This window comes from Panthera pardus, unplaced genomic scaffold (genome assembly GCF_024362965.1).
Source record: "Panthera pardus isolate Hobbes unplaced genomic scaffold, ASM2436296v1 HiC_scaffold_17, whole genome shotgun sequence".
In the NCBI taxonomy this organism is placed as follows: Eukaryota; Metazoa; Chordata; class Mammalia; order Carnivora; family Felidae; genus Panthera; species Panthera pardus.
Genome location: NW_026526732.1, coordinates 56,653,621 through 56,674,911, shown reverse-complemented (window position 1 = coordinate 56,674,911; position 21,291 = coordinate 56,653,621). Strand labels below are relative to the sequence as shown.

General features: G+C 43.6%; 1 protein-coding gene and 1 long non-coding RNA gene across 2 annotated transcripts in view; one reads left to right on the top strand and one right to left on the bottom strand.

The window, feature by feature from the left end:
- Positions 1-16,835, top strand: part of LOC128777668 (uncharacterized) — a 43,933-nt gene extending 27,098 nt beyond the window's left edge. The window contains exons 2-4 of the long non-coding RNA XR_008422938.1: positions 10,089-10,186; positions 13,011-13,141; positions 14,670-16,835. This is a non-coding gene — a long non-coding RNA (uncharacterized LOC128777668). The remainder of the gene's footprint in view (positions 1-10,088; positions 10,187-13,010; positions 13,142-14,669) is intronic.
- Positions 1-21,291, bottom strand: part of PREP (prolyl endopeptidase) — a 119,727-nt gene that overhangs the window by 28,402 nt on the left and 70,034 nt on the right. The window contains exons 9-10 of the mRNA XM_019442989.2: positions 20,997-21,194; positions 15,094-15,197 (exon numbers count right to left, since the gene is read on the bottom strand). Of these exons, the coding sequence (XP_019298534.1) occupies positions 15,094-15,197; positions 20,997-21,194 (302 nt within the window). The remainder of the gene's footprint in view (positions 1-15,093; positions 15,198-20,996; positions 21,195-21,291) is intronic.

Here is a 21,291-nt window from a genome sequence, read left to right as displayed (position 1 = left end):
AGATCGTACAAAAATTCCATAGAAGTGCAAATGGTAATAAACATTCATTTTCTGACACTATTTGCTGGTTTTGAATAGACAGGACCAATTACCTCTGGAAGGGAGAGGGAGATGGTCTGACAGCAATTTTACAGACAGGGAATGATCCATTCGTATAGGTTTCTGGCAGTGATAACTAGATCATTTCAGAGTGCATCATTTATCAAGGCATCTCTTATTTGTCTGCCAAGTATTTATATGTATCCACTCTGCTCTGGGCTCTGGGGACACAGCAGTGGGGAAAACCACTTTCTGAAGGGAAGAAAGAGAACCACATAAATGAAAAGACAAAGCTGGATGCTGGAAGAGGGATCGGGAAGGGCCGCTATCTTACACAGGTGGGAAACAGAAGGGATCTGGGGTCTGTGCAGTGGAGGGAAGTGAAGGAGTGGGGGTGAGCATTCCAGGCAGAGTGAGGGGGTCAGTGTGAATGCAGCTGAGTGCTGAGCCAGAGAGGACAGGGGCCAGCCTAGGGGCGGGGGCATTACTCAAGGCTGGTCAACTAGCAGATGAACATAATCATAAGGGAAATGCTATTTATTAAGAAGCTACGTTCTCCTATGTAACAACAGCAGTCTCTTCCTTTGGACCACTGATCTCAGAACTGGCTGCCCTGCCTGAGAACACCGACCCCAGCCATGAAGTCTGCCCGCTAATGTATCAAGAACAACATAAATCATTCCCCCAAACTGACCACACCACACATTCTCAGTACATGTAGTATGTTGACGGGAGGCTGTAACTCACAAATGTCACGGCAAGGGAAGAGTTCTGTTTTTCCAGTGATGGAAGAGCACCGTGGTAGAGGCGATCTAGCCCCAGTGTCCTCTCCCCCCGACATGGGCTGTGAATGTGGAGAGAACAGTCATGGGGGTGGGGAGGGAGACACAGCTCTCCAGCAAGATCTCTGCTTGCAGGGGTGGGTGAGGGAGGTGGCCTGAAGGGGTAGGACAAAAAGGCAGGTGGATATGGAAGTGCTGGAGTGAGTGGATGGGAAGACTGAGGAGAATAAAGACAGGGCCCGTGCCTGCCGTGCTGGGATGCAGCCCAGGGGTCACTGGTGGCCGGTGAGCCCCGTGCTGCTCGCAGCATCGCCCTGCCCTCCTAAGAATCAGCAAGGCAGACCTGCGGGACAGGACTGCACACATCAGCCTGGAGTTATCAGCAACTCATGCCAAGTGGAAGCTCAGCTGGCAGTTCTGTACGGTGTTTTTATTAAGTAAAGTAGGATAATAAATGTTACTTAAAAAACAGTGTTTTCAGGGCACAAACTGTCCTACCGTTTTGAGTCCACTAGAAAAAATAATGTCCATGGAGAAAAAAAGGTAATGAGTCACTAAGCTTTATATGGCTATTTATATTTTTAAAGAAGATATTTGGAAAAATGAAAGCGTAGAAATAATGGAATGGATTTCTACTGACAGAATTTCAAGTGCTGTGGTCAAAGGATGGGGCCAGGGGCAGAGGCAACCCCTGTGCTCCTCCAAGGCCCCACTCTGCCTTCTCTGGGGAGGGACATGTGATGTCACCTGGGCATGGCTATTCTCTCTGCTTCCAGCACGTGAAGGACGGCCATCACCCTCTGCTACCTCTGAAGCTGGTGCGTCCCCATCACGTGGTTGTTGGCCAATGATATGTGGCAGTGGAGGAAGGCTAAAGGGCTGCAGGGCTGGGATGTGCTTTCTTCTGTGTCACAGGGACAGCCAATGCTCAGTGGGGGAGGCTCCTCAGAGGGCCTACAGGTGGCCCTGGCGGACAGTGTGTGGGATTTCTGACATCAGGCCTCTGAGACTGGGAAGGTGCTGGTTAACTGCAATGGCCCAGCCTATCCTGACTGATACAGAAAAGAGCAATCAGGAAATAACTCATTTGTAAGAAGCAGAAAATTCTAAATTCTAACACTCGCTATGTGAGAGCCTTCCTGCCCCTACACTGGGTACAGGACAAAAAAAAAATGCACGTGTTTCAAAAGTTCAAAACCACTTGTTGATGTTTAGTTGAAACTCAAAAATTATTTGGAAAAAAAACCCAAAAAACAATAGGTAAGAAGAATTCAGGTCTGAAGTGGGCTCCCAGAAGGAAAGAAAGGAGGAGCTGGTGTTTGGGAATTGCAGCTCTCACACTTCCTCTTTCTCCCTTCCTGCCCAAATGGAGGGAAGGGCCTGCTTTCACGAAGGCCAGGCCTTCCACCGGGGCTCGGGACCTGCTCACCTTCTCAAGGAACTTGGCCTCTGTGGTCGTTCCCTCCTCCTGGAGCCAACCAGCCACACACCAGAATAATCTGGTTTCTCCCCGCTTCGTAAGACAGGCCCTTGACCTCGTACACCCCTCTCAGCCCATGCAATTAAACGTCTCAAGACTGTCTACACACACGGTTCCTCGCTTCCCTCTCCTCTCCTCCCTTCTCCCTGATCCTGAATTCAATGCCACAAAGGGAGGTTCCATCTTTAAAATGTCCTATGAAGTTAAAATTTGATTTTTTTGGATTGATTTGTTTTCTTAGCACAGCAGTATTCTACAGGAAGCTATTCTACAGGAAGAAAATGACAAATCTGAGAAGAAATCTGAAGGAGGATGAAGGGGGTAGGGTGTGAAGACAGAAACCACAGTTGTTAAAAGAGATGTTCAGTTAACCTCACAGGGATTATTTTTTTTTAAACATTTTTTTAAGTTTTAATATGTAAGGCTTTTCAGATTACAACATTAACACAAGACTTCTAATTGGCATAATAATGCAATACGATAATGTATGAAAAGCAAAGCTAATTCCCCACTCAATCACACCCACCCATAAGAAATCATTAAATGAACACCACGCATGTCTTCTCCCCTCTTTCTCAACACACGTTGTTCAGCCACCAGTCGGCCCCACTCTTCCAGAAAGTGTCCTTGTCAAGATCACCAATGAATCCACCTGGTCAAATCCAAGAACTCTTCTTCCTTCCTTATTTGACCAACCACACTAGTGTCGTCTGCCACTGCCTCCTTTTAATACCCTTTCCTTGACCTCCTGGCTCCCCTGGTCTGAGGTTTGCTGGTTTTTCATGTACCTCCTTGGCTACTCCTTCTGGGGCTCCATGCTGGCTCTTCTTCCTGCAGCGAACCCCTGGCTGTGAGGCTCCTCAGGGTGCAGTCTTGAGCCTCCCTCTCTCTACTCCATGTGATTCTGTCCAGATTTAAATAACACCCTTATACTGAAGATGCCCACACTTTAACTCCAACTCAGATCTCTCCTTTGAGCATGAGGCTCAAATATCCAACTCTATACTTGACACTGCCACCTGGCTGACAATGTAACATGCACCACAAACTTGACACATCCAAAATATTTTTCCTCCCAAACGTGTCCTCCCTGACCCACTGCTAACAACTTTTTGCTGCTCAGATGCGGAATCTAAGAGTATCCTTGATGTGTCCTTTTCCCTCTCCCCTCCACGTGCAATCCCTGAACGTGTCCTGTTGATTCTACCTTCCAGATGTTTTCCAAACCCACTCTTCCCCACATCCATGGTCTCTCCTTTGGTCTAGGCCACCTTAAGCCTCCCCCAGTCTACTGCTACAGAGGTCTTCCAGCAGTCTCTGCATCCACATCTGCCCCTTGGATCTATTCTCCATAAAATGGAAGATGGCTTTCTTAAATCAGAATAGGTCACATTCCAGTGTAAGACCCTGCAGGGACCCCCACCACACCTGGGATCCTCAACAAACCCCAACATGACCATGAGGCCCTGTCCTCCCTCTCTCTTACCACATATCTTCTCTCAGGTCCTCTCTGAGGCCAAGTGCTTTGTTCTTAGGGTATTAGCTCTTAACAGCTGGGCTGCTCTACCCGAACTTCACATGGTTAGTTCCCTCCTATGTATCCTTTACGTTTCCACTGTCCTTACTCAAGGGCACTTTGGTTGACCACTTGATTCACACTGGGCCCCTCCGTCATTCCTGGCAACAATCCTTATTTTGCTCATGGCTCTTCCCCCAAGTTAAAATCTTCACATTTATTTTCTGTTCACTTGGGTTTCTTTCTTTTTTTTTTTTTTTTTTTTTGCCTGCACTCCTCAGAGGGGCAAAGACCACAGCTCTCCAGGTCACTGCCACATTCCTAGTGTTTAACACAATGCCTGGCACAGAGTAAGTTCTTAATAACACACAGACTGGATGAATGAGAGTGGTTCTCTTCCCCATCCCACCTCCCACACCAGTGCTGACAAATTTCTGATGGTGGGTGAGGAAGATACCCGTCGGAAGCTGAAGATGTAGTTGGAGGAGGAGGCAAAGTCCAGGCAGGGGAGTAGAGGTCATGCCGGCAACACCCGACACTCGTGGCCCCTCCTATCTCCGAAGATTCTGAACAATGGTTCAAAGTTGGCACTTCAACAGTCAAATCTGCAGATTCTCAAGCAATGTGCCAACCACAGTTTAGAGTATTTATACTCTTCTCTGTTCTTTTCCAAATATTTAAATTAGCTATGTGCACATTACACTTTGGAGCTGAACTAGAAATATCCTATGCAAAACACGGAAGGCTCCAAGGTCCTGATGAAGGCAGCGCATGCACAATGACTTTTACTTGCACCCTAAATGGTTTTCTGTTTTGAGTGTCAATTTCAGAATTACCCACTACCTGATGTGGGATCAAAGAGCATATTCTCTGTTTAAAAATATGTTTGCACGCACATTAATATTTACATCTACTCAGATACATATACATGTATACAAACAAATGCAGCTGGAGGCAGGGAGGACACAGGTGTCTGCTGTTACTTAACTCAGCAGAACCAACCAGCAGAGGATTTTCAATGTGTTAAGAATTTATATTGGCTGTACTTATCAATACAGCTTGAGTAGACAATTTACATTTCCTTCTTTTGAGACATTAACCAAGGTAAATGACAAGGTTTCTCTGGGATCTTTATAAAGCCCCAGCAATTTATATCAATCCCTATGTGAGACCCAGGACTGCCTACCTCAGGGGGCTCAACTGCTGGAACTGGGACAGTATGGTGATGAAGCCAGCCCAGCTTCTCAGGGCAGGGAGTACCCTGTTTAGGAGCATTGCAGCACTGGAGACCAGAGATTAAGCTCCAGCTATGCCACTCTATGATTTGGGAGAACTCATCTAACTTTCCTACACTGTAGGCTCTTCATCCTGAAAACAGACATCACGAGAATACTGATTCTCTGAAGAAATGAGATGATGTGCTGAGAACACGGGCATACAGCCTGGTATAGTGTGTGTACACATCCGTGCTATATTTCCAAGTAACAGCTGAATATCCCCTCTCCCTGTTTTTTGCTTTAGACTGAGCTTCCAAGGGCAGGGACAAGAAGAGAAGCTTCTATAGAAGTTGGGACTTAGCTGAGTACTCAAAACATGTAGAATTTCAGACAGTGGAGTAAAGAAAACGAGCAGTGCCGCAATGGAGGAAAGAGAGCCAAGCGGAGGAAGTACATATGGTGGTCAAGGACTTGGTTTGGAGTTGAGCCTTGATGGTGCTGAGTATTTGGGAAGAGGACTTGGTGAGGCAGCACCTTAGCAGGGATGGATGAAGGAGGGCATCAAGAGTTGGGTAGAGGAGCTCACACTTGACACAATGACCAGGAATCTGTGTGGGTTTCTGTTTAGTACTCTCACAATGCCTTCCAACTGGCAATATTCTGCCATCACGTTTACCACTATTATAACATTTCTAATCTACCACTTAAATTCAGTCAGCCCTGGGAGTGAGCGGGGAATGATCAAGTCTACTTCTCTAAACCTAGGTCGATACTTGACCCCAATCAAAAAGTTATACTTGGGGAAATGGAAAATGTCCTCCTTCTTTGTGGACCAGTGAAGTTAGGCCATAATGGTTTTTCCTCTGGGGAGATAATAGAATATCTGCAGTGCCAGGTTTATTTTTACTCACTCTATCATCCACCAGCCATCAGTGTGATGCAGGCAAAGGGGAGGCGAGGGAAGAACTGTGTAGCAGGTGGAGAGACCACCGTAAGCTCCTATGTTCTCTTCTCCCCATCTGCCTAAAAGAGCACAGCAGGAAGCCAAAGAACACTTGTCTAAGTGGCAGCCTACATAAAGACATACCCCTGGGGTTTAGAAGTCATACTGTCACAGAAAAGCAGGAGAAAGATTACTCCAACTCTCTTCTATGGAGCCTTCTCAATGCAAAGAAAATCAAAGCAATTTTCAGGTTCCAGTTTCTAGACATCCACCTAATCCTCTATTAATTTTTAATCTAGCTTCACCAATTAAGAAGGCAGATATAATGGACAGACACTGGAATAGATGTACTTGTCTAAGGAAAAAAAAAAACTGAGAAGGTCATCTGCTTTGGGCATAGAAGTGTCTTTCCAGGTTCACTGCACAAGAAGCAAAGGTCCTGGGCTAGCGTGTCCAAAGGAAATCTGAGCATATTCTTCTGAATTTGAGTTAGAAGCAACCTGATGCCAGTGCTGGCATTAGGGCCAACCCTGAATAAGATCTTGGGGGAAGTCCAGCAGAGATAAGAGGACAAAAGCAAAACCATACACACTTCAAGTTTTATTTCACTTTAGAACATACTTTAAATGGAGTTTTAAGCTGCAGTATGGTGACCAACATTTAAGACTTACATAAAACTCCTCAGATTAAAATACAAATGTATGTATGTATGTATATGTGTGTATACATTATATATATATATATATGATACAAATAGATAAGGAAATTAGAATGTCAATTAACATGCAGTCAGAGATTAGAAGTGAACACTAAGATAAATTGTAATATTTATAAGTGATTTTAAACATATATTTATGGGCCCTTAGTGTCTTCCCTTTTACATAGAGAGTATTTTTATTGTTCAACCCACGCCACAAGAGTCTACAAAGTAGTTGCTGGATACTTACATGATGTAGAAACATACTTTTAGAGGTAAGGGGGCATAGGAATTTAGAAACCTTTTAGTCTATTTTAGTTGCAAAACAAAACAAAACAAAACAAAACAAAAAACAACAACAATCGAGCTACAGAGAGTGCACCTAATTTATCCTGATAACAAAATGTGCAGATTAGCACAGTTGTGGAGTTCTGCCTTCTAGTCTCAGCTCTGTCAATTATTTACAGTGTTACTTTTGTTCAAACACATTGACTTTTAGTTTCCTCATCTCTAAAATGAGAGGTCTCAATTATATGAACCCTAATGTAAATGCAATTGAAAGGCATACAACTTTGTCCACAGCCCAAAACACATTAGTGGAAGAACAGACCACCTAGAAAAAGCAAAGAGGCAGCTATGAAATTAGAGACTTGACTCCTCCCCAAAGGCTGATCTGTGACGTGCAGGTCCTACAAGGATGGATTGTGCCCACATCCTTCATAGGAAATAGTGCAGGAGGATGGTTGGGATTTGGTTTTCCCAGCCAAAAAGATGATGCTAGCACGGAGTCAAACCTCTGGAGAGTCATCTGGCCCCCAGCTTACCTGGCTTCCTCATCCTGCCACAGAGATAACCCCTGACACTTCATCTTGATTCTAATTCCCAAGAGTCTTATCTCCCCTTGCGTTACAGTTGTGCTAGAGTCAAGACCAGAGTTCAGGAAGTACATATACTCATGTATATGAGCAATATTAAAGGTCTTTCTTCATGGGAGAAGAGCATCTTTAAAGGGTGCTTCTCTCTACTTTGTAGAGCGTGATTTCTGCTGTCCATAATTACATTTGAATATGGACCCTTTTCAAAAGTCTTTTGTTTTTCGAATCCTGACCCCGAGATTTTAGGTACCTGGCCAGCAGGTGGCGTTTACATTCCTTGGTCTCAGGGTCCAGACCAAAAATTTATGCTGAGGGCCTATTTTGTCTTGTGTGACAGACTGCTACTTGTTCCTCAATATCTATTCTCCTGTTTCTTCAAAAAAAGGCCCCAATTTTTAGCTGCACACATTTTTTTCCTGGGACTAAAACAACATCTCTAAACCTCCTTGTGATACACGTGGCCACACGAGTACTTTTTCACCAATAAGACAAAAGCAGACATAACACATGTCACCGTTAGCACACATGCTTATAAGACAGCTGGCATGTACCTTCCATCCCCCTTCTTCTTCTTCCCTACTGCTGCCTTCCCGTTGGCTAGAAAGTAGACATTAATATGGCTGGATGGCCAGCAGCGTTCAAGGACCACGAAGTGATGCTGGAAACAGAAGCCACATGTGACAAAACAGCAAGAGAGGAGGAGCTTGGATTCCTCACACCTCAGATGCCATGTCAGCCCTGGACTGATTCCTCCTGCACTTCTTTTATGTGAGAGGGAAACACACATCTCTCTTCTTTAAGCCATGGTTATTTTGATGTCTCCTGCCGCTCACAGCTGAATCTAATCTGAATAACATGAGATTCAGATTCATTTTTAAAAACAATAATTATTAAAATGACAAAGGTAAGTGCCATTAGCACATATGCCGTGATTCATAGACGATACCATGCTATTGATTTAGCGCTGATAAGAAGGAAGTTACTTGCTACTTTGTTTTCTATAAGATAATGAAATAGGACATTCTTTTGGCAATCTAACTGCTAGCAGTAGCCCGAAATCTACCCACCTGCACATGAGCAAACTTTTAGGGATCTCAAAAGCCATGACTCTTAGAACAATGTAAACAAAATGTGAATCTACTTAAGTGGCTTTATTACATATAATAGCAAACTCAGTATTATCTGTAGATATCTGATATATTACAAATTGGGTATGTACTAAGGATGAACAAATCTCCAGAGTATAGTCGTGACCTATGGTACTGAGTTTACACGTAGCCTAATCCCTGACATTTAGGGCCTCTAATACAACATTACTAAAGAACAATAAACTTAGATGGCCTTCCAGAAGCAAATCTGAGCCATTCAAATTAAATCAACACCTGTTCACCTCATTAATATCTCGGCAAAATAAGCTGAGCAAACACCCCTGATGCTGAGTCACCACCACGTCCCTGAGAAGAACCAACAAATAGGGCTTCCTTTTCCTGGCCGCCCATGCTTTAAGTCACCAGGGTGGGTGCAGCTGTTTTCCTGGTCCCCATCTCAATGCAAACCCCATTTCCTCAGAGTGAAGTTCAGAGAAGCTCTGAGCAAGGCCAGCACAGGCTTCGCTTTCACCCATGTTGCCCTAGTGAAGCCCCACAGAAGGCTCAAGAAACCTCCCCAGGCCTCTTCTTACCGGACTGGCTGCTCAATTCTCAAAGCCACCTTGTGATTTCTACTGAAAGAGGGTTACATATTGGCAGGTTGCTATACAGTAATGTCCTCTTAAAAAAACATGGAAGGGGATTTATTTACGGTGGTATGGGGACTGCAGGAGCTACTGACTTGGGCCCCAGAACTTATTTCTGTATTATAAGGTAACAAGGAAGCAAACTCTTTATCACCCATTACAAATTACTTTAACACAGCTGATACCAAAAGGGGAAAGAGACACACACACGTACCCTCAGAATGTGAACATTATGCCCTCCGTCTAGAATGCCGGCATGACAGAGATCTAGAAGGGTGGGGATCTGTTCATGCAAGAATATCCCACTGCGAAGCCTAACATCACACAGAACCTTGATGCACAGGCGCTAAATCATCACCAACAACTGGTTTGACTTAAAGCAGTTTCCTAATCACATGCAAGCACAGTGACCTCTCAAAAAGTTCTTTATGAAAATGCTCCCCCACTCACTCCTCCCTGACATTTCTGAAGATTTCTGATCAATACCTAACTGTGAGAACACAGCACTGGAGAAAAACATCATCGCCAGTCCAGTGGTCAGCTCACTGAGGACGTGGATGAGTCAATATTCAAAAACTGTGATGCACCATGCGCTTAGCGTGGAACTTAACAAATGTTCAAAGACTAATTTAACGTTCTGAGCACGTGTTCTCTGAATGGCAAAGTCTGTATATGCTAGCAACCACAAATCAGTGATCGCCAAGGTTAGAAAAATCTACACTGAAGAAAAAAATTCCCAGTCCTTCTACCCCAAGGCGTCTTGGTAAACCCGAAGAATTATTTAATTTTAACATTTCTTTTCAGTTACACAGCAAACCACCTTTGGAACGTTCCTGATGTTTCATATGCATTACTTCAGGTAAACCTCAGAAAAGTCCCTACTAAGCACCAGACAACAGGAAGTAAGATAATTCAATCTGTTAAATACTTAGAATTCTTACTATTTTCCTACTATATTGTTTGCTTTCACCCATAAAATTGGACCTTCCTTCCAATTTTTTGTCTTTTATGAAATGCAGAAACTGTTGATAATGGAGTTTATTCACAGTACACTCAGTTCACTGTTCTTTTTCAGGTCTATAAATTTTGTCTTTTATTTGGGGAGGAAAAAGGCCAATCTCTCAGCTGGCTGGGCAAAAGTGAGATACTGAGAAACCAAAAGGTGCATCTTGCTACACTACATATCATGCCACGTTCAACCACAGGGCAAACACTATTCCATCCACAGGTGACAAAAGGCAACCTCACTGCACAGGATACTGAGAGCATGATTTCCTTCTTTAATTTGCTGTAAAATTATGAAAGTAACCTGCAACAAAAAGGCGGAGGCAGTGTCTGAATGAGGGTGGTGGTAAAACTGGTCAGGAGTGTCCTGGGGAACTGGGAATCATGGAAGCACCCATCCTTCAAAGCCCTACCCAATTTCCACCCCTCCCCTTAAGACATCCTCCTCTGCCCAGCCAGGGTGGTCTTTAACACTGCAGCACTGACTGAAGGCTGCACCTTCCCCTTGCTCACTGAGAGAAGGTGTCTGACCTTTCAGATCTGTGTGTCTCAACTCTCCGTTGAGTTACAGTCTGACTGTAAATTTCCTGGGACAATGCCTTGTGTCTAGAAATTTTCTGTATTCAAACAGTACCACCAGCATTGAAGGTCATGTCATACTTGCTGACAGACTAAATTTAACTAGCACCTCCCAATTACCTCATTTTTGTTTAAAATGAAACACATGGCTGATTATAAATGTAGACAGATTTTTTCATGCAAATCACTGATCACCAAACTTATTTTATAAATGTAATTTTTTAAAAATGTTTTTACTTTTATTTTTGAGAGAGAAAGAGACAGAGTCTGAGCAGGTGAGGGGCAGAGAGAGGGAGACACAGAATCCGAAGCAGGCTCCGGGCTCTGAGCTGTCAGCACAGAGCCTGACGTGGGGCTCGAACTCACAAACCTCAAGATCATGACCTGAGCCAAAGTCGGACTGAGCCACCCAGGGGCCTGTTATAAATGTAATTTCTAATGTTCAGTATTTCAACTTTTTTTTTTTAAAGATATGGGCACAGAGGTTCTAATCAATATTATGTGGATGTGGCATTCACAATAAAAAAAAAAAAGAAAGAAAGAAAAATTCAAGATTAGTCAATTGCAGATTTGATAACTCTATCTAAAACTAAATTTTTACGTGTACCCCCAACTGGAAGAGAAACAGTTTTTCCAGGATCTGATTTTCAAAATTATATTTCTGATACACATCAAGTTTCTACTCACAGCTGTAGTCAGAAACGGATAAAGGCTGTAACAGACAGCAGCTTCGTTCTATGTCTGTTAGCAAAATACGACACCATATGGTCAACCCCACTCCCTGTCCAAATTCAAGATGGGTCCTGAGTAAATATATGGCAAACACGAATTGTCCTCTGTGGGTTATATAGCCATGTGTGTCTTTGACCCTTCCTTTTTCCTAGGCTTGGTCTATCTCACCAGCTATACCACCGGGTACATGGGCAGAGTCATGACCATGGTTAATTGCATGGACCAACCATGCAGCATAATCTGTGCCACAGTACATGCTCCAAACCATAACACACCTCACAGAATATAAGAAGGAACAACAAACAGCCCAGGGAAGCTTTTAAAATCACGTATGGAATAAATACAAACACTAGACTCAAGAGGAATCAAAAGTGACATTACCCTAAAGTGACTAAAAACAAAAAGATTTTTTTTTTCTTCAAAATGCTGTGGTTTTTATTACACACCATCAGGATGTTTTCCATTCCTGTACAAATCCCCCTCTAGGGCCTGCTTTTACAACGGTGGGTCATTGTTGGCAACACCACTGAGAGCCTAATCACAGTGTGAGAACATCTGTCACGCTCCCATTTCATGTCAAAGCTCTGCTGATAACACTTGAATCTAAACCACTGCACAATGGATTTTAAAATGATACGAGTCTATGGTTTTGTGACATCAAAGGGCATTTCAAAGGCACCCCTAAATGATGAAAGAATCCTATTTTGCTAACTCAATGCAATATGTCTGATGAGTATAATCAATAGATATAAAATCTATTGGCATTATACATATATTCGGCCCACAGACACATCTCTACTCTCTAAAATATGGGAATAAGGAACAGTAAATCAAGATCTGTAATGTAATGTGTTCTGTCTAGTTACCACCTTTTTTGTTTTTCAAGTTTATTTATTTATTTTGAGAGAGAGAGCCCATGCACAAGTGGGGGAGGGCAGAGAGAGACAGAGAGAGAGATCTCACACAGGCTCCGCACTGTCAGTGGAGAGCCCAACTCGGGGCTTGAACTCATGAACCATGAGATCCTGACCTGAGCTGAAATCAAGAGTTGGACGCTTAACTGACTGAGCCACCCAGGCTCCCTATCCAGTTACTGTCTTAAAATACTTACCATCTTTTTTTCCTTCCTATACTGCAGCAGTAGAAACAAAAGGTTGTTTTTGAGTAGCTCAACATCAGGGAAGTTTTCTTTGTGAGGCAAAGAGTTCAGTTTTCTAATGATACAAGCAACTGGCATCACCCAAGCACATCTCTTCCCCAGCTAAATGTGGGACTGTCAGGCTATGTACCTGGCTGAGAGATTTCTACTCAAACCAAGCATTTGCTTAATTGTAAAGTTTTATCTTTTCACTTCTAAATGAAAACAATACATAATAGGTGATAACCAGCTTCTTTGTGTATCCCCTATAGAGAATGTTACTATTAGCAGCACGGAAAAGAACAGCTACTTGACAGAAGAAACAACCCCAACCATCCTCACTGTAAGAAGAGTGTTACTTCTCTGTAAGGAGCCGCCTCCCTGGCAGCTGCCGTTATTACAGGTGCCTCGCCCTCACCCAAACTCCAAAGACAACCACATATTTGAGCACTAATTATTTGTGAGAGGCTGGAAAAGAGAGGAGAATAATGTGTCATTTTTTAATAGAGAGCTGCAGGGCTGCATAGTAGCAAGAGAAGACAAGGGGCTTGTCTTGGGTGACTGAACAAATTCTAGGGCAGCCACGGCTGCACCCCTGGGGGCAGAGGAGTGATGGTCACTGGGGGCCACTCGGGCATCCCTGGCATTACTGATGGGAGAGGCAATGGTGTGCATTGGTGCGTGCACACACCTGGGCCCCGGGGATACTGAGGCAAAGACTAGACATAGGCCCTGGGGAGGTCAAATGTTACATTTGATAGGAGCAAATACTCTAGATGTGGAGAAAAGGGATAACAGCAAAGAACGGCAGCTTAAAAATGATTTTTAAAGTCTAATACAGGACTAGGGTGAATTAGCGAACCATGTAAGTGCCAGACGGGCTACTGGCTCCCACAGGATATCTCCCCAGGCAATGGCTCACCTTGAAAATGAAAGAAGCAGCAAGCCAAAATAGATACAGAAGACTAACAGTCTGTTATATTTATTTCTAATATTGATTGAAAAAAATCAATTTATATTCTATGTGCCAGACACTTAATATATATCATCTCAAATAATCCTATAGGAATCCTGTAAGATAGATATCATCCCTATTCTACAGCTAAAAAAAAAATTGTGGCAGAAAGGTTAAGTGACTCACCCAATGTCACCCAATGAGTATATGCACATTTCAGGCCTGACAGAGCTTCATGACAAAGGACCTGAGCATCTACTGGGAACATTCTGATTTGTAAGTGCTTTTTACCATAGACCAGGGATCAGCAAACTCTTTCTCAGAGGGACAAATGCTAAGTATTTTACACTTTGTGGGCCATAGAGTCCCTGTTGCACACCCCCCCCCCCCCCCCCCCCCGCCCAACCCGTTAATGCACCAAGACAGCCATCAACACTACGTAAACAAATGAGCATGGCTGTTCTCCCATAAAACCAGAGGCCAGTCTGCCAACTCCTGTTCTAGAATGAGGGTCAACAAACTGCAGCCCTGGACCAGGTCCAGCCCACCATGGGTTTTTGTAAACAACGCTTTATTCATTTATGATCTAGATCTAGGCCGTCATCTAGACCGTTTCTAGATAGTTGAAGGGTAACTCAAGGAGCTAAAATAATGCCCGAGTTTCACAGAAACATTCTCGGGAGCGTCCAGCTCTTTGTTCTAAACTTCCTTAACAAACAGTGTTCTGATTCCTAATCTGTGGCCTGTGTGATCCAGCCCTCCAGTGGGAGAGCCCTGATACACACCTGCTACCTGACAGGTGACCTCTCACTGCAAAGGAACAGTGACATTCTACATCCTCAATTAATAAGTCATCAGTTTCTGGAAGACTCAATACCTTTGGGGAGCTGAAAAAACAGGAACAGAGATTCTTAACCTGAAAGGATGGGTGGTCAGAGACTGACGAATCAGTTAATATCTTCATTCTAATTTTTAGGAAGTGTCTCCTCTGTGCCAGTGGAAATACACGTGAACGCCAGACGGAAAAGACTGACTCGCAGCACTTGAGTACTTTATGTGCAGCAAATCTATGTTGTTACTTGTGACACCACAAGACCTGAGCTGAACTGTAACCCACTCTCAAGCAAGCAGACATGTGGTGTTGCTGTGATAGCTACTGCAGGAAGATGAGGACCCTGGCTCATCTTGTTGAGAGCAGCAGCTACGGGAGCAGAGCCCACGAGCTCTAGGAGGAAGGGACTGTGCTGGCTCAATGCCCAGAGAGAGCAGGAGCTCCAAGACCTGTTGTCTATATTACTATGGATTACCTCCATGGCTCCTGATGAACTAGGGTGTGAATGGCCTGGTCTGACAGTCAGATTTTTCTAACTCTCATGTTATCAGGATCAAATGCTCCATACCTGGACTGTCTGGTAATCGGAAGCATCGATCCCTTTCACGGTAACCTCTCGGAAGACTCGTGGCTCCAGCTCCTCTTTGGTGAGGTCACAGTGATAAATGATACCTAGAAGGAAGCGGAAGTCCTGATTTAGTCCACAAGCTCACTGGCTGCAAGGGGGCAAGGGCACACAGCACAACTGGATGCCATGAATCACAAGAGAGGAACATGAGTTGGGGACCTGCTGCCATGTGAAGGTCACCGTGCCAAGAGTGCTGATTAGAACAGTCCGTGCATGGGGTGTTCACTTTTCCTCACTGCCACCACACACAGCGTTTTGACGACCATCATCTGTCGTATACATTTTAGAAGATTCCATAGCATTCCATGAGTATGAGAAGAGGTAAAAACTGTAAGAGTGAAAACTTAACAGGTCTTCCCTATGCTGGGTCACTTAGGAATGCAGGTCAAAAAAAGATGGGGAACTTCATGTAGGGCCACTTCACCTTGAGAGGTGAATTAAGATGGAAAACTCAAATGACTGGCCCCAAGTCAACAAGCAGCCAGAAGCCTCTTGATGGGAACTCTGGGGCTCCTGACACCAGACACCCACCTGTCCGTGCACACACACGTGGACAGCAGTCAGGGACCAGAGATGACCAGGTACCATTTTAGAGCTACTTTAAAAATTTTTATTATCCCAGGAATTGTGCACAACACAAATGAATGAATGTACACCAAGAATGCCAGCTTATTTAAACACTTATTAAAAATCCATTTCCTGAATTTAATGCTATTACACTTTAACACTTAAGAACTAAATCAAAGAAACAATAAGACGAGTTGTTACTATTTGAAAACTGCAGTGGTTTATGAAACAGAATTAGTCATCCAGAGTGGCTGGTGCGGAAACAGCCCTCCCACACGATACATTAAACACACACTGTCAGATAGATGAAAAATCGATTTAGCGATCCCAATACTTGCTGGAAAACTTGAAACTAAATGGTACTCCCACAGGGTACATCTGAAATGACTGATCAGGTATTAAAATGGTGGCTCTCTTTCTTCTCAACTCCTCTGTGCATGTATTTCATTAACAGATGAGAAAGGATACTCTGCACCCCCAGTGGCAAAGAGTAATAGTTTACACTCATTAACAGCAAGGCTGCTGATCCCTATGAATGTCACTGCAATTCTCATGCTTACAGACAAATTATTTTAAGGTACTATAATTGGAAGTATGATGAATATTGACAGAGAGAAGATACGTAACATGACCCAAGTATTGGCTTTCCTGGTTTAAGTCATACTTGGGTATTTATTAAAATACATCTTCATACATACAGTACTTCCAAACTACTCTCTGGGCATACATTCTAATGTACCAGATATACTGATTACTGTCCTTGCCTAGAGGAATGTAATCTTGAAGGCAAGGCTATTTTCAGATATATGTTAATTTTTGAATAGCTTCTTGATCCGTACTTGCTTCCCTTCCTCAAAACACACAAAAAAGTCCAAATCCTTGAAAAAAAAACCCCAAACAACCAAACAACTAACAAAAATGGCTGCAGACCGAGCATGTGCTGTTTGAGCACCTGCCTCACTCTGGTATCGCTGCAACCTGTACTGCAGTGAATGAGAAAGCACCTGGCAGCCAGGATTCCCACCTCTGACAGTTGCTGGGCCAGTGACCTTAGACAAATCACCAAAGTATTAGAATGCAAATTCCTTTGTGAAAGACAATAAATAGGAAATGTACTCTAAGCTCCTGTTTATCTGGGGGTCCCTGGGTGGCTCCGTCAGTTAAGCGGGTTCATGAGTTCAAGCCCCTCACTGGGCTCTCTGTTGTCACTGCCCAGCCCACTCAGACCCTCCGTCTCCCTCTCTCTCTCTGCCCCTCCCCCAGTTGCGTGCACACTCTCTCTCTCAAAAATAAACATTAAAAAAATAAATAAATAAATGCCTTTTATCTGGAAAAACTACTATATCAAATCCTCTAACAGCAGAATGAAACAAGTAGGCAACAGGGGCTGGCTACTACTGTTCAGAGAAATCATGCCAAATACCTGACTTCTATCCTTCGGTCCTGTGCCAAAGTGGCACCTGGGAGGAGACTGGGTTAAACTTGAAGGTACCAGTGCTTAATATATTTGATCAACACTTCCTTTTAACAGATCCGTCTGGGTTACCCCAAGGTCAGCCTATGGCACATTCACATAATGTGAATTGCTATAATCTAATGATGTTTTGTGTCCTGTCTGATTTGGCTTGGTAAGCCCAAGGAAGGTTGGGTTTGGAGAAGTCATCTTGGAATCATAAACCAGAGAGGACTGGTTAGGTGATCTCTAGGAAATAAATTTCCACATTTCAGGGTGAAAGAGAATTGGGTTATAGAAGAAGTTCCCTGAGGCCAGGGGAGGTGTCTGGACTTGAGGAGATGGGTCTCCTGATGAAAGCAGTGGTTTAACAAAGCCATTCTAGTAACAGGAAGGAGGCGGGGATGATTAGCTCATATATCCCCAATGATCCAAAATAAATGTAAAGGGGTAAAAGAAATGGGAGGAGTTAAGAGGAAGGGATGACTCTGGGGGAAACTGTGAAAGAAAAATCCAAGGCTCTGAAACACTGGTGTGTACAGAGAGGGCAAAAGAACTTTGGAAAAGATGATCCATACTGACCCACCTGTGTAGGGTGGGTTTTAAAGTTATTAAAAGAAAAAAAAAAAACATAAATGTAAACTAAAACAAGTCTTGAAAATGTCTGCACTCCTTGGTATTTACACAGAGGAGCTGAGAAGTTATGTCCACACAAAAATCTGCACACGGATGTTTATAGCAGCTTTATTCATAACTGCTCAAACTTGGAAGGTGCCAAGATGTCCTTCAGAAGATGAATGTGTAAATAAACCTCAGTACATCCAGACAATGGAATATTATTCAGGGCTAAAAGAAATAAGCAATCAAGCCCATGAAAAGATACGGAGGAATCTTAAATGCAGAGTAGTAAGTGAAAGAAGCCAGTCTGGAAAGTCTGCATACTACTGTATGATTCCAACCATATGACAGTCTGGAAAAGACAAAACTGTGGAGACAGCAAAAAGATCAGTGGTTGCCAGGGGTTGGGGGAGGGGTGAAGAGGGGGAGGATTTTTAGGGCAGTGAAAATATTCTATAGGATACTATTATGATGGATACATGTCATTAGGCATTTGCCCAAACCCACAGAACGTACAACACCAAGAGTCAACCGTAATGAACACTATGGACTTTGGGTGATTACCATGTGTCAGTAGAAGTTCATCAACTGTGACAACTGTACCACTCTGGTGGGAGATGATGATGGGGGAGGCTGTGCATGTGGGGGCAGGAAGAATACAAGAAATCTCTGTACCTTCCCCTCAATTTTGCTGTGTACCTAAAACTGCTCTAAAAAATTAAATCTTAAATTTTTTTTGCCCTTCCCAAGGCTTCTCTGCTCATCCCGTTTCCTACCCCCATGCACCTCGGACTTGCTGTACTGGATTATTACAACGTGCAAGTCTGTCTGGAGCTAACCTTAGACAACCCTCTGAGGTTCCATGAATACAGAATTAATCAGCACAAACCACTAAGTGGTTTGAGCCAGAGGGAATAAGTGCATCGTGTTCCAAATTGCCCCGTATCCTCATTCTCTCCCAAGTTTGACTCAAGGTTCAAAAGTCCTAAGCAGCTTGGGCTCAAGACACACAGTCTTCACCATGAGCCTCCAGGAGAAACAAAGTCAGCTCGCGCACAGTGGCCAGATGCACCCATGTCCTAAACAGCTGGAGTCATAGTTAATTTTGGCCCCAGGGCTTTACTTATAATTTAGTATCTCTGTTGTTTACCACAGTAGTAGATAGCTAATCTTCAGAGACCAGGGAAAGACAGCCTCTGAGCTGGTATGTATGTGCATGTATGTATGTATATGTGTGTGTGTGTGTGTGTGTGTGTGTGTGTGTGTACACACACACACACACGCCGATAATTGTTGCTTTCGAGAGATCCAGTTTACTGATCTGATGGGCTGTTTTTACTTTGGACCAGAAGGCCTAAGTCTGGAAGCCCTGTTCTCTCGTTTTAGGTATCAAATTGCATTAAGGGGAGAAAAGAGAAAGATGGAGGCAAAATGAGTAAGAAAAGATAAAGGGCAAGAACAAGGCATTACAATAACAAAGATGTCGAGAAACTGCCCAGCGGTCCAGAACTATTCAACCTCTCAAACTTCACAGCCATAGTCGCAGCTAGTATTTCATTCCTTGGCACAGAACCCATCTTTTTACTGTAGGACAATGAGCCCTCTCTCCCCCAGGTAGTGATGAACTTGTTCCTGAAATAAATGGTCACATGGAGTCACCGAAGGAGGTTTACTGGCCTTTGGGAACTCTGGCTTTTATTAAGAATGGGTGAGTCACCCCTGCCCCATTCTCCTCATCGCCCTTTGTCCGTTTAAACTGTTTAAGCTATGAGATTTTCAAAGTAAAATTTCTGGAACCAGCGTAAATTGGGGAAATAAATCACAGAGCCTGCAGAACGGCAATCTGGAGGAAATGGATTTTTTTCTTGGTTCCTGTTCACTGGCAACCACTGTACCCTCCGGCCCCAGGGCAGGACAGACGTGATGCAGGATTCCCCGACACAGGGCTCCTGACCTGTCAGTTTGACTCCTGGCACTGGCCCTGGTTTCCATAGGGCTGTGGGCACTTTTCCTCACCCCCCTGGGTCCTCTGAAAGGCACATGGGACAGTAAAGCTTGCTAGGTGTTCCGGGTAGACCAGCAGATCTATTTATAGAAGAACATCACTCTTTTGGTTTTAATAACCCTGACAGCAAGCTGTCACGACGAGAAGACTCCTTGTGATTGCCTGCTCCGTGACTCTGAGGTGCGCACATGTGTACACAAATGCACACACAGACACACACACACACACACACACACACACACACACACAAGTACATGCACCTTCACTGTCATCTGGCTGAACCCCACGAGGAAGAACCACTTCAGCACCTGCCTAGCTTTCTCCCCTATGTCTGCTTACTTTGCCAGGGACCGAACCATTGCCGCAAAACCAGACAGGGCTGTGAAGGAGCTCGAAATACAAACAAGGAAAGTGCGGAAATTTTTTCAGCCAGATTGCTTTTAAGATAGGGTGTGCTCGGTCAGCAGCAAGCTGCCAACAGAGCCAGGCTCCTGGGACAAATCAGAGTATGTGTGTGGCTGCGGTTACAACAAAAACCGTGCAGCCAAGTGGAGAAGCACGGAAGACCAAAACAGCAAACTGAGCATGACCAACTGAAAAAAAGTTAAAAAGACAACTATGTTTACTTTGGGGAAAATCAAACCAGACCATGGAACGCAGTATCACAATTTATAAGCATTTTTTTTTTCTTTTTGCCTTGAACCCAGTAACAAGTTTTTTTCCATATGATGTAAGACTATACCCTCAGAATTATATTTTAATTTGGTTTAACAACAACAAACATCACTCTCAGTCTGTTTTAGAAAACAAGTTTTTAATGTCAGACGGAACTATAGATTTTTATTTTACGTTTTTAAGTTAATCTGCACTGCGTGTGTCCTGATCCATATAGACCAAAGGTTGAATCTAAGGTTATACTTGTTCATACTAATTTTTTTAAATCAACCTAGGACAACAGTTGGTCCTGTCCCCAGAACACAGACTCAGGATATAAGATGAATGAGTTTGCTGTTTTAGGCACTCACATTTCCCTGTGTTCTAAGCATCTGTTTTACTGTTTTATTCTCATTATGTAATTCTGGCTATAATACAGCATATGTGATTTTCAATAACACAGCATTACATTTCCATTTCCCAAAAGAAACCCAAACATTAGTCTGATTTTTAAGCTGAATAACATTGGTGAAAAGACTCTCTCACCTGGAGATAAAAAGGAAGTAAACTGATAGAATATTTCGGTGTCCTTCTTCTGACCGCTGTACCCCACAACACTGCCGACCTCCAGTGGGAAGGTCTTGAGGAGAGCGCCCGTGGCCAGGTCGTGGAGCTGCAGAACGTTCCTCACGTCATGGAGGTAGCATAACACCAAAAAGTTAGACCTCACACAAGCTACCCATTCTGAAAAGGGAAGAACAGATAAAAGCTTACTTAGCTTTGAAAGTAACGAGAAGCATAGTTATTTCATTGAACAATAGCTCTTGAGCTATTATCCATT